Source organism: Microtus pennsylvanicus, chromosome 5, assembly GCF_037038515.1.
Source record: "Microtus pennsylvanicus isolate mMicPen1 chromosome 5, mMicPen1.hap1, whole genome shotgun sequence".
Taxonomy (NCBI): domain Eukaryota; kingdom Metazoa; phylum Chordata; class Mammalia; order Rodentia; family Cricetidae; genus Microtus; species Microtus pennsylvanicus.
In genome coordinates this window covers 87,250,638-87,263,321 of record NC_134583.1, presented here as the reverse complement: position 1 = coordinate 87,263,321, position 12,684 = coordinate 87,250,638, and the positions used below count along the sequence as shown (strand labels likewise).

The 12,684-nt window shown below is 49.5% G+C and overlaps 1 protein-coding gene across 2 annotated transcripts; it reads left to right on the top strand.

Annotated features, from left to right (window-relative positions):
- Positions 1 to 51: 51 nt before the first annotated feature.
- Aip (AHR interacting HSP90 co-chaperone) lies at positions 52 to 12,378 on the top strand. 2 transcript variants are annotated; one of them, XM_075973009.1, is made up of 8 exons: positions 52 to 159; positions 1,645 to 1,739; positions 4,607 to 4,816; positions 7,880 to 8,059; positions 10,650 to 10,838; positions 11,361 to 11,537; positions 11,632 to 11,773; positions 12,058 to 12,378. In XM_075973009.1, the coding sequence occupies exons 3-8, from the start codon at positions 4,718 to 4,720 to the stop codon at positions 12,261 to 12,263; spliced, it is 993 nt and encodes a 330-aa protein (XP_075829124.1). In that variant the 5' UTR covers positions 52 to 159; positions 1,645 to 1,739; positions 4,607 to 4,717; the 3' UTR covers positions 12,264 to 12,378. The 2 variants fall into 2 exon arrangements, with proteins under 2 accessions (XP_075829124.1, XP_075829123.1); XM_075973008.1 differs by lacking the exons at positions 52 to 159; positions 1,645 to 1,739 and having other exon boundaries at positions 4,509 to 4,816.
- The last annotated feature ends 306 nt before the right edge of the window (positions 12,379 to 12,684 follow it).

Sequence of the window (12,684 nt, the reverse complement as noted above, 5' to 3'; positions counted from 1 at the left end):
CGCCCCGTCGCTCTAGGCGAGAAGTCCCGCCCTCTACAACGGCCCCGCCCTGCCCGCTCGTTCTCCGCAGGCCTGAGCGGCGGAGCGCCGAATTGATTCGGGATCACGTCAGCGTCTCGCGGGAGGCGGAACCCGCGGCGCCACCTAGAGGCTGCCTTGGTGAGCGACAACCCGAACTGTGACCTGACACAATTTAGATTCCTGCTTGCAGGGGCGGGAAGGAGGGAGGAGTGCCCACGCCAGCGGCTCAGGCCTCAAGGTGTGGCCTGAATACCGGTCCTGTGCTTTCTTGAGACTTTTGGACCCTATCCTTCATGCTACTCACCATGGCTTCCGGTGGTGTTCTTGTCATTTTGCAGATATAGAAACTGAAGCTCAGCACTTACATGGCTTCCTCGAATTCAGAATTCACGAGGCAGGCAGAGTGTTTTTTTTTTTTTAATTCTTTCTCGCACCACGCTTGCACTTCTTTCTATCTTAATTTTTCTTAGGAGAGGGTCTGTCTATGTAGCTCAGACTGGCCTTGTACTCTGAATCTTTCTGCCTCAGCTTTTCTAGTACTGTGATTACAGGCATACACCAACCACCATGGTCTCTGTGTGTGTGTGTGTGTGTGTGTGTGCGTGTGTGCGTGTGTGCGTGTGTGTTTTAAAACAAGATTTCTTGTAGTGCATGCAGCTGATCTCAAACTCTCAAACTCAATATGTAATGGAATAATAACCTGGAACTTTTCCTGCTTCTGCTGCCATCTGTATCACCATGTCTGGTTTATTCCATGACAGCAATTGAGCCTAGGGTCACTGAATCGTAGACAAGCGTGTGTGTGTATGTGTGTGTGTGTGTGTGTGTGTGTGAGTTCCAGGCTGGCCTCAGACTTTCAATGCTTCTGCCTCATTCTCCCATCACTGTGTTTGAGTGGCGGCTTCTATGTATGTGGTGCGTGTGCACATGTGAGTGAGTACCAGCCGACTCCAGAAGACCATGTCCCTTGGAGCTGGAATTGAACCCAGGTCCTCTGTAGGAGCAGTACTTGTTCTTAATTCCCGAACTATTTCTCTAGCCCCTAGTTTTTGTTCACTGCTCTCTCCTCAGTGCCCAGGAGTGTTTGGAACTGAGTTCATGCTCAGTAAATAAATACACGTGGCAGGACTGAGTGGGCAGGTTGCCAAAGTGGAGCATCTGGGATCTGAACCCACATCTTCCTAGCTCACAAAGTTTTTGTCCCCCATGCCCACCCACGCTCTCATTTTATGATCTCCTATAAAGAACTTAGGCGATTCCATTTCTCAGTTTATGCACCTCCTTACTGTGAAAGAGGCTCCCATCCAGTTATGGTGGTTCATTTTCCCCTCATCTTCCTCCTCGCCTCTCTGGGCTTCAGCCGACCGTGCCTGTCCTGTCCCACACACGGCACTGTCTCCTGTGTGATGTGTTTGCAGTTCACAAACATGGTGTCACGTACCAAGCTCACTCTGTTGTTTACATTTTTCTGTTTTTCCACTCAGTGATAATGGCTTCCACATGCATCCTGATGCTGTCTCTACCAGTCATAGGCACGGTACCAGTTGGGCTCCCAGCACATAGCCCCACAGGGACCCCACTCAGCTTGACCTCAGGCACCCATTACTGTTATCTCTTGTGCAGGGTGGGAGGACTCCTCTTGCAGCAGAAGGCTGTCCAGGCCATAGGAATTTACCCTGGCAACTTCACAGAGCTTGCAGATGCTCTCCTGAGCTGTGGTGAGTTGACATCCATCTTGAGGCTTCTGGCTTTTTCTCAGGCCCTGGTATCATTGTGTTTCCCAGGAGCTGGCAGGTCTCATGAGTACAAGGCAGTACTTCTCTCCATCCCTAACTTCCTTTGCTTTTTTGTTTGTTTGTTTGGGGCTTTTTTTTTTCCTTTTTGGCACTGGTGTCTGTCTTTGTAACTCTTACCGGGCTAGAACTTTCCACATAGACAATGCTACAGGTTCTTCTCCCTCAGCCTCTTTGATGATGGGAATACAGGCCTACATCACTACCCTTAGTTTTCTTCCCTCTTCCTTTCTCTCCTTCCTCTTGGCCTCTCTTATTTATTCATGTATTTGCTTATTTATTCTGCTTGTGCACACAAGCATGTTTGTGAATGCATATGCCTTGGCACACGTGTAGGTCAGAGGAGAACTCAAAGGAAGTCGGCTCTTTTTGTCCACCGTGTGGCTTCAGGGGGGTCTACCTCGGGTTGTCAGGCTCTGTGGCAGATGCCTTTACCAGATCTCCCGTCTCTCTTCCCTCCCCCTTCTTCTTTTTAAGATTGATATTTATGTGTATTAGTCTTTTACCTGCATGCATGCGTGTGCATCACACGTGTGCTTGTTATCTGTAGAGGTCAGAAGAGGGCGTCAGATCTCCTGGAACTGAAGTTATCGATGGTTGTGAGTGGCCATGCAAGTGGTAGAAACCAAACCCCAGTCTTCTGGAAGGGCAGCAGGTGCTCTTTTCCTTGGAGGCATCGCCCTACCTGTCAAGAGCTTTTCCCATTGACATAGCTCACTGGTCTTAGTGATGAGTACTTCTCATGTTAATCAGTCTTACATCGTTGGGGAAAACCTGACTGGATCTTCAGATTGTCTTCTGTGTATGGAACAAAATTCATTCTGGAAACAAAATTTGTTCTTGAAGTAAAATACACATTATGTATACATCACATCAACACTCCCTGCTCAGTTTCAAACTGTACAGTTCTGTTATATATTCACGATATTGTGCAGCAAGTCTTTAGAGCTTTGTAATTCTGCAAAATAGAAACTCAGTTCTTCCTTAAATAACATCTTCCCCATTACCACCCCACAATTCTACTTTCCCTCTACAAACTAGCTGTTCAGACACCCCAGTAATCATGATTGTACAGTATTTTTGAATGTGTATGAGTGTTTGCCTACACGTATGCATGTGTATTACATACATCTGGTGCTTACAGAGGCCAGAATGCTCTGTAACTGGATTCACAAAAGGTTATGAGCTGCTGTGTGGGTGCTGAGAATCGAACCCCTGCTCTCTGAAAGAGAAACCAGTGCTCTTAACTGCTGAGCCATCCCTCCAGTCCATACAGTATTTTTTCACAACTATATTTCTCTGAGAATACTGATATGTTTATGGAAAGTGTACTCAGTTAGCTTAATTTGTGGATATGCATGCTCGAGAAAGAACCCAGGGCCTCTCACATGCTAGACAAGTTTTTAATTCTGGGCTACATCCTCAGCCCCTAGATTAATATTTCATTACTTTTTCTTTTTTTTTCTTTTTTTTTTTGGTTTTTCGAGACAGGGTTTCTCTGTGGTTTTGGAGCCTGTCCTGGAACTAGCTCTTGTAGACCAGGCTGGCCTCGAATTCACAGAGATCCACCTGCCTCTGCCTCGCGAGTGCTGGGATTAAAGGCGTGCGCCACCACCGCCCGGCTTTCATTACTTTTTCTATCTATCTATTTTTCTTTCCTGCTGTGGCATATACTTATTTGGCTCATGGATCAAAGTAAATCAGCCGTGTTGGTCAGCTTTCATTCCTGTTTGACTTTCTGGAACATAAGTACAGCAGACCACTTTTTACTAAAATTTGGTATAGCTTGCCTACGCTCTCTGTGTTGGTAAAAACAAACAAGCATGTTTCCCCTTCCCTTCAGAAGCCTTGTCCATCTCTGAGGACTTCTTACTGGGAGATGAACCAGTACAAATATGAGAAGCATTTAGCACCTGGGACTCATGAGAAAGACGATAACAGGCTGAAGACGCTGCAGAGGCCTGGAGACTCCCTTACCTGTGAGAGCAGGAAAGTCTCACAGCTGTTGTTTACAGCTAGATTCCCGCGGGGAGAGAAAGACCTTTTCACTCCCTAACGTAGCTCTTTCCCTTGGTACTTATGGGCACCTATTATGTGCGATCACCCATAGGCTCACCCAACCCCACAAGCTGTTGGGGTTCTCATAGGGATACTGACCCTCAACTCGCTTTGAACAGGTGGGGTTGGGGAGGGGCTAAGCATGTTCAAGCAAGTGGTCTACCACTGAGCTACATCGCAGTCCAGTCCTCTTCCTATTGTTTTTTGTTTTTTTTTTTTTTTTTTTTTTTTGCTCTTCCTATTGTTTTTAAGACATTGTTTTAAGAACATCTACCCCATGTTCGGCTATGTATAAACAAGGATAACCCTGATCTCCTGATTCTCTTGCTTGCCACCTTCAAAGCGCTGGGATTTTAAGTGTGTGTCACCACACTAGACTTTCTTTCCCTTTTTCTGAAAAAAGAGTCCAGAATCTTTATAAGTCATAATTTATGCTAAGTACGCAAAATAAACGGGTCAAAAGGGAACACACGGGTGAATTTTTTTTTTCATTTTCCTAACTGGAATGCCGTTATTAGGGCATCTACAACTTAAATGGAATGGCACCCAGCTTCAGTCCCAGTATAGCCAACAGCACAATTGCTGGGGGAGGTCCCGACCGCGCCCCACTGGCCAATCAAGCCCCGCCCCTAGGCAGATTCGGGTCCCGCCCCGGCGCTGCGTTAAAGCCGCTGCGCAGAGAGCCAATCGCGGCTCTATTCTTCATTTCCTCCCTTTTTGGCTTCTGCCCTCAGCCAAAATGGCGCTTGCTCAGAAGCTGCCGAAGGTATAGGAGTTGCCGAAGCAGGTCCGGAAGCTACCGAACGAGTCCGGAAGTTGCCGAAAGAGAGCAGCGGGGAAAGAGGATGGCGGATCTCATCGCAAGACTTCGAGAGGACGGGATCCAAAAGCGTGTGATACAGGAGGGCCAAGGAGAGTTGCCTGACTTTCAGGATGGCACTAAGGTTCGTGTCCATCATTTCTCCCCTTCCCCCCATCTCTCTTCTGAGGTGCAGTGCGCATGCCAGGCGGGAGGAGGCCGTAGGTGAGAGGTTGCGCATGCCCAGAGAGCAGCCGCCAGTCACCCTACCTCTCACATGCCGAGCTCGACGCTGATTGGTCTGGATTTAAGTGGGAGTAAATTCAGATCTGTCTATCCCGCCTCTTGGCTTTGCTTTAGTACAGCATTGGACAGGGGTGGGTGTCAGTCATCTCAGACTGGTTTGGGGGAGGGTGTGAGCTCAGTGCTATTACTGGGACCTGCAGGTTCAAAGTTCACGCAGTTTATGAGTAAAGGGCCTTCTGAAACCATCAAGAACAACTGTTATTATTTAGATGGGAAGACCCTGGGACTCGAAAACCCAAAGAGTCCCAGAGATCTAGTTTTCCAGATCAAACCCTTTTGTCAACTTTCTGATAGTAGCATCGCGTTTCTATCTAGGCACCAAGTTCAGATGTTTCCTCCCTGAACCACTCCACATCTCTAGGCGTCCCTGCTCTGTTGATGTCATCTCTAATCACTGTTGTGGGCTGATACCAGTGAAGACCAAAGCAAGAATTAAGTGAAAGGCTTCCCCAATGTAACAGCTCTGCCCTGGCAGGAGAGAACTTCCCCAGCGAACTTGTTACAGCTTGGCTCGTGTGTTCCGGAGTGTAGCAACTCTGCTCTGCTAGGGGAAGCTTTTTCCAACCAAAGAGTAACAGCCGTGTTCTGCTCTGTCTCTGACTTTCCCAGAGGGAAGGCTCCCTCAGTGAAAGTGTTACAGCCCTGCTCTGCTCCTACGAAGGGTCTTCACCCAAACCGCATGCAACAGATTTATTGGGAGGGAAGAATCCAGGAGAGTGGCTGCCTCTTCCAGGGTGGAAAAAGAGTAGCAAACTGAACAGGTGCAGGGTTTATATAGGGGTGGAGTTTTCCCCGGGAGAAGAGGGATTGGTTAGTTTTCCCTGCTCAGGGGACTGGTTAGTTTGGTTGGTCAGGGGCAGATGGCTGATTTCCAGGCCAAACTGTGTTTCTCTCACTGACCATTTTTGGCTTTTTGACTCTAGTTTTGGGGCCAGGGTGTATTTCTTTCACTGGCTCTGGTTCTAGGGTCAAAGTGTGTTTCTTTGGCACTGATTTCAGAGTCACTGTGTGTTTCTTTGGGTCTGGGATCAGGGCTAAAGCATTTCTTTCACTGGCTTGAGTTTCAGAACCAGGTGGGTTTCTTTGGCTGGCCCTTTTACTCTACAGATTCTAGATGGAACAGACTAGAATAAAATAATAAAGGATAGAGAAATCTGTGAGCGGGGGTACCCAGTAAACAGGAACAGTCAGGTTAAACCGTCATGAGGGGTTTGGAGGTGGGGGCGATCTCCTCCTGGTGAGTTAGCTCAGTGGGTAAAGGAAGGCACTTGCTGCCAAGACTGCTGATGACCTGAGTTGGATCCCTAGGGCCCAGATGGTAGATGGTGCACTATACACATATGTGCCCCCAGTTGAATAAATAAATGTAATTTAAAAATATCACCAGGGTTAGGGATGTAACTTAGCGGTAGAGTACATGTCGAGGCCTTGGATTTCATGCCCAGAAGGAAGGAAAAGGAAAAAAGCCCAACTAGCCGTGAGCATTGTGGTACATGTTCATAGGTTTATCTCCCACGATGCTAAACAGATACTGTTGATTCAATTTTACTGATGTGGAAACTGACTTCAGAGAGGCAGCACAGCCTTGGAACAGTTGAGTGTGGGCTCAGCTAACCATATCCTGTTGAGATTTCCGTGTCAAGCTCCCTCCTGTCTGCCCTCACTCTAGCCTGATCTTATCTAGAGTCAACGGTTTGAAATGACTCCTTGCCCAGATTCCTCTCATGCGTGGAGGTCTGGCTCTCCTTGCCCCACTGATCTTGATGTTGGAATGGCACCACAATCTTTTTGTGTGTTTGTTTGGTTTGGTTTTTCAAGACAGGTTTTCTCTGTGTAGCTTTGGTTGTCCTGGAACTTTCTGTAGCCCAGGCTGGCCTTGAACTCAGAGATCTGTCTGCCTCTACCTCCTGAGTGCTGGGATTAAAGGTGTGCACCTCCTTGCACCACAGTCTTAATCTGCTCCATCTGTGCTGATTCCAGTCGACATCAATTCAGGCAGAGTTGCCTTTTTCCCTGGGTCATACCGTCCATCTTGCCCCCTCCTCCTATCCTTGTTGCTTTTAAAAGTGATCACATTGCAGCCACAGAACCTAAGTTGGATTATGTTTCACTTCTGCCAGGTGCCACCCAGTAAAACTCAGTAAAACCGAGTAAAACTCAGGGTCTTACCATATCCTCTATGCCCCTTGGAGTTCATCTCTGCTCATCCCGGGACTCCATGGCGTCTATACTCAGCATTCACTCTGCCGTGTGGCACTGGCCTTGCTGCATTTGGACACCTCACATGTTGCCCCCACTGTGTGGCTTTTGTACCTGTTGTTCCTTTGGCCTAGAAAATTCCTACCTGAGTCCCTGCCTAGCTCACTCTTTTCTTTATTCCTTTCAGAGCTTTGCTTAAAATTTGCATCCTTGGAGAGCCTCACCCCCACCACACCCCCAGTTGTTTAACTTTTTTTTTTTTTTGCTCAAGATGCTTAAAAAAAAAAGGAAGAAAATAAGAAAAATCCCCTTCATCTTTCATAGCATAAGCTCTGTCTTACTCTTTCTGTATTCTAGAAAGACAATGAGAGCTCAGCGGGTCTGTGGCTTCTGTGTGGTTTACTGCTGTGTTTGTGTCTCGCACAGATAACAGGAGCTCAGTAAGTCCTTGTTGAAAGCATGGTTGGAAACAGGCTCTTGTCTCAGCCCTGTCACCCAGGAGCCACCCAGTAGCCCTGTGCCTGGGCCTCTTACTTCTCTGCCCGTGGCTTAGCTCTCACTGAGATGGTGGAATAAAGCCAGGTGCAGAACTAGCTGGTAGTCCGAGAAGAGCTTCATCCCTTGTCCCATCTTTAGAAGCCGGGCTAGATTTGACCTTGCTGAAGTTTTATATCTTTGCCTGATTTCCCATGTGGTCCTGCAGGCCACATTCCACTTTCGGACCCTGCACAGTGATGACGAAGGTGCCATACTAGATGACAGCCGAACACGTGGCAAGCCCATGGAGCTCATCATTGGCAAGAAGTTCAAGTTGCCCGTGTGGGAGACCATTGTGTGCACCATGCGTGAAGGGGAGATTGCCCAGTTCCTCTGTGATGTCAAGGTATCAGTTTTGGGGTCTGTACATTTGTCTGGCCATGCCCTGTAGCCCCTGCCCTGGCTTAGCCACTCCAGACAAAGCTGGGAGGTGGTGGCACATGCCTTTAATCACAGCACTTTCTCTAAACTGCCACCAGTCTCCTGACTTGCATCCTGGCCACTATTCCATCTTTTCCTGTGCATGAACCAGCCAGGGACTCACCAGCCAGGGAACTCCTTCTTAAGTGCAGTGACCCATAGGACCCATTTCCTCAGACTTCTGTGGCTCTTGGTCACTATTAGGATGGAGCATGTGTGGCTGTGCACTATCCCTTTGGAGTCTGGTCCCTGGTAATGTCTCCTCAGGTGCATCCCCTTGCCCTTCCTTTTCATTCATTTCCTGTAGCCTTGCATTTCAAACCCAATTCCTGGTCACCATCCCTGGGAAGCCTGTCTGCTAGGGGTTTCCTTGAGCCTCCTCTGGGTCCTCCAGCCCCATACCTGCATGGTCAGGATCTGTCTGGTTGCACCTACACCCGATGAGAACTGGGCTCTCCTATCTCTTGCTTCCAAATGAAGCCAACCAAGAGTGCTACGTCCAGAAACATCTGCATGTGAATGTCTGCTCATCAGTCCACCACATGCAGAGAGCAGCGGACAGTACGGGGGTCCGTTATGTGATTTCCACCATCTCTGCATCCTTCTCAAGGGAAGAATTCTAGGTTAAGTCTTCTGTTCCCATCTTCCTGGAGTTGTGTTTGTTGTGGTGGGGATTGAAGCCAGGTCATTGCACATGCTAGGCAAGTTATGTTACCTCTGAGCTACATACCCAGCCTCACTCTTTAGAAGCAAGTTTTTTTGTTTTAGTGTGTGTGTGTGTGTGTGTGTGTGTGTGTGTGTGTATGGGTGCCCTGCTCTACTCTTCAGAAGCAGGTGTTTGTTTTAGGGTGTGTGTGCCCTGGACTGGCTTGGGAACTCCAGGGATACCCCTGTCCCTACCTCCCAGCGTTGGATTTGCAAGCACACTGGGACCCACACTCGGCTTTTACATGAGTACAGTGAACCTAAACGCAGGTGCTCACGCTTTACCCTTTGAACCGTCTCCCCAAGCCCTGATTTTTGTTGTTTTGTTATTTTGGACCTCTGTATTACCCAAGATGCTCTTGAACCCCTGGACTCATGGTCCTCCAGCCTCAGCTTCCTGAGTAGATGGGATAATAGGTACACCAAAGTACCAGGTAGTGTACCATCACCCAGCTCCCCAATAAATATATGGAGACTTATTCTTACTTACGAGTGCCTGGTCTTAGCTTGGCTTGTTTCTAGCCAGCTTTTCTAACTTAAATTATCCCGTTTCTCTTGCCTCTGGACTTTTTACTTTTCTTAATTCTATATATCTCTCTTTACTTCTTACTCTATGGCTGACTGTGTGGCTGAGTGGCTGGCTCCTGGCATCCTCCTCTCCTTTTCTCCCTCCTCCCTCTCCCCACCCCCAGCCTAGATTTCTCCTATTTATTCTCTCTACCAGGCAGCCCCACCTGTTTCTCTTTCCTGCCTAGCTATTGGCTGATAAGCTCTTTATTACACCAATCGGGTGTTTTTAGACAGGGGGAGTAACACAGTTTAACAGAGTTAAAACAAATGCAACATAAAAGAATGCAGCCCCTCTTTGCATCATGAAATATACCCCAGCATAAACGAATGAGACACATCTTAAACTAATATTCCACAACAAGGTAGCTCCTCCGAGGATTGGTTTTTGTTTTTGGAGACAGGGTCTCTTTCTGTAGTCCTGGCTGTCCTGGAACTCGCTCTGTAGACCAGGAAGGCCTTGGGTTTGCCTGCCAAGGTGTGTGCCACCACTCCCAGTTGTCCTGGGGATGTGAAGTTGCTGCCCTGCTCTCAGCTCTGAGATGAACCTTGGCATGAATGGGAGTGGGGTGGGAGAAGGAAGAGGTGGTGCTGGGAATAGGATGTGGTAATGAGCTGGCTTGTGGGATGCATCCCTAAGGAGAGAAGGGGGAAGGGACAAAGAGGAGAGACTAATATTGGATCTAGGACAGGAGATAGAAGTGAATTGTGGGTCTGTCTGTTTGTGGGCTGGGCAGGTGCTGGATTTGGTGGCCAGAGATCATGGCAAAGCTGAGGACTTTACTTAGAGATTACGCTGAGAGGGTAGAAAGGCACCAGAGGAAGCTGGGCAGTGGCAGTGCACGCCTTTACTCCCAGCACTCAGGAGGTAAAAGGCAGCTTGGTCTACAGAGTGAGTTCCAGGAAGGCCAAAGTGGCACAGAGAAACCCTGGTTTTTTGGGTTTTTTTTTTTGGTTTTCCTGGAACTAGCTCTTGTAGACCAGGCTGGCCTTGAACTAACAGAGATCTGCCTGCCTCTGCCTCCCGAGTTCTGAGATTAAAGTCGTGCTCCACCACCACTTGGCAAGAAACCCTGTTTTGAAAAACAAAAAACAAAAGCACCAGAGGGAAATACCCTCCTGTTTCTGAGCAGGCAAGGGCTGGGGCTCGACCAGTTTTCCTTGTCTGAATGGTGATGGTGAGGCTTCTTTGTGCCCAGTGACCACGTGCACACATTGACAGAGCCTCTGCTGCCCTCCTGCAGCACGTAGTCCTCTACCCACTGGTGGCCAAGAGCCTGCGCAACATCGCTGAGGGCAAAGACCCCCTGGAGGGCCAGCGGCACTGCTGTGGAATTGCTCAGATGCACGAGCACAACTCCCTGGGTCATGCAGACCTGGACGCCCTGCAGCAGAACCCTCAGCCCCTCATCTTCCACATCGAGATGCTGAAGGTAAGGCCCCCCCTGCTGATGCTGAAGATGAGCCCTGGGCCTACCTCCCTGCTGGCTGCTACACCCTGCTGTCCTGAGTTGGTCTGCTGTGGAAAGGGGAAGGATAGGAAAACAGTGTGGAAGCTCCTAGGGCCCCGCACTTGCCCTCAGGCCTCAGTGATCACCTCTCTGGGGAGGACTGACAGCCACCTTGACTCTCATCCTTTGTCTGTGACCCATCTTTTCCTCCATAGCTGGCCGTGCTTTGAAGGTATTAGGGGTTTAGGTAGTTCCTTCTGTCCACCTAGGTTATTTTCCACGGAACATAAGCTCTGCCAGGGCATGGGTGTTAGCCATCATCTTCATTGCTATGGTCTTAGTGCCCAATGAGTGTGTGCTGGAGACCAGTGGACAAATGACTTGGTTTCCAGCATCTGATGTCAGAGACCCGGCCAGCCTAGGGTTTGCTGCCAATCAGGTTTGCTGCAGAGGACTCTGAGGTGCCCCATGGGCTCTGCCTTGAATTTATCCCTGCCCTGGCAGGTGGAGAGCCCTGGCACATATCAGCAGGACCCATGGGCAATGACAGATGAGGAGAAAGCTAAGGCAGTGCCACTCATCCACCAAGAGGGTAACCGGCTATACCGTGAGGGGCAGGTGAAAGAAGCTGCTGCCAAGTACTACGATGCCATTGCCTGCCTCAAGAACCTGCAGATGAAGGTATACCCCAGAGGCTGCAGTGTGTGTGGGGGTTACGGGGAGAGCCAGGGCAAGGTCTCAGTGTCTCCACTTTCCTTGCCCCCACACACCCCAGGAGCAGCCTGGGTCACCTGACTGGATCCAGCTGGACCTACAGATCACACCACTGCTCCTCAACTACTGCCAGTGCAAGCTGGTGGCCCAGGAGTATTACGAAGTGCTGGACCACTGCTCCTCCATCCTCAACAAGTATGACGGTGAGCTCCAGACCCCGTGGCAGTCCAGAGTGGCCTCTTCCTGGGTCTAGCTCTCAGCTTTGACATTTCCCCATTCTGAGCTCCCCACAAGCGCCTGAGCAGAGCCTTTATCCCAGGAGGCTAAGGGATGTGTCCAGGAAGTGTGAGTGGTGAATGGGGTGGGGCAGTGTTGGGATGTTCAGAGTAGAGCAGGTGTCCGATGGCGGACCCAGGTGCCAGGAGACAGGCTGGCCAGTCTCCTCTCATGCCTTTTGCCAGCCTTCTGCTTTCTGGTGTCCCTGCAGACAATGTCAAAGCTTACTTCAAGCGGGGTAAGGCCCATGCTGCTGTGTGGAATGCCCAGGAAGCTCAAGCTGACTTTGCCAAAGTGTTGGAGCTAGACCCTGCCCTGGCACCCGTGGTAAGCAGAGAACTGCGGGCCCTGGAGACACGCATCCGGCAGAAGGACGAGGAAGACAAAGCTCGCTTCAGAGGCATCTTCTCCCACTGACAGGGCAGTCCGCCCTGCCCTGCCCTGCCCTGCCCAGCCCATTGCTGCCACCACCTGTCCACCCCCACTGCCACCTCCCGCTTCTGTGTATATAAAGGCCTTATTTATCTCTCTGGTTTGCAGAGCTAATCTGTCCCAAAGGCTGGTCATCACTGGCTTAGTGGAAGGCAAAAGATCAGGGTCTCATCCTTCTTCCCCACCAATCTGCTTTAAGGTCTCTGGGAGTGTTTCTTTTTGGCCAGTACTGGGCGGCATCTGGAGCTCTAGTATTAAGTAGTAGATAACACAGGCCCATACAGGCCACTCTATTCCAGCCTCAGGTCCCATGGTTCCCTGGCTTTGGCTTTTGGAGACAGAGGTTTCCTTGGCAGGGGTGAGAAGGGCTGAAGAGCAGAAGTCATAGGACTCTTATAAACTCAAA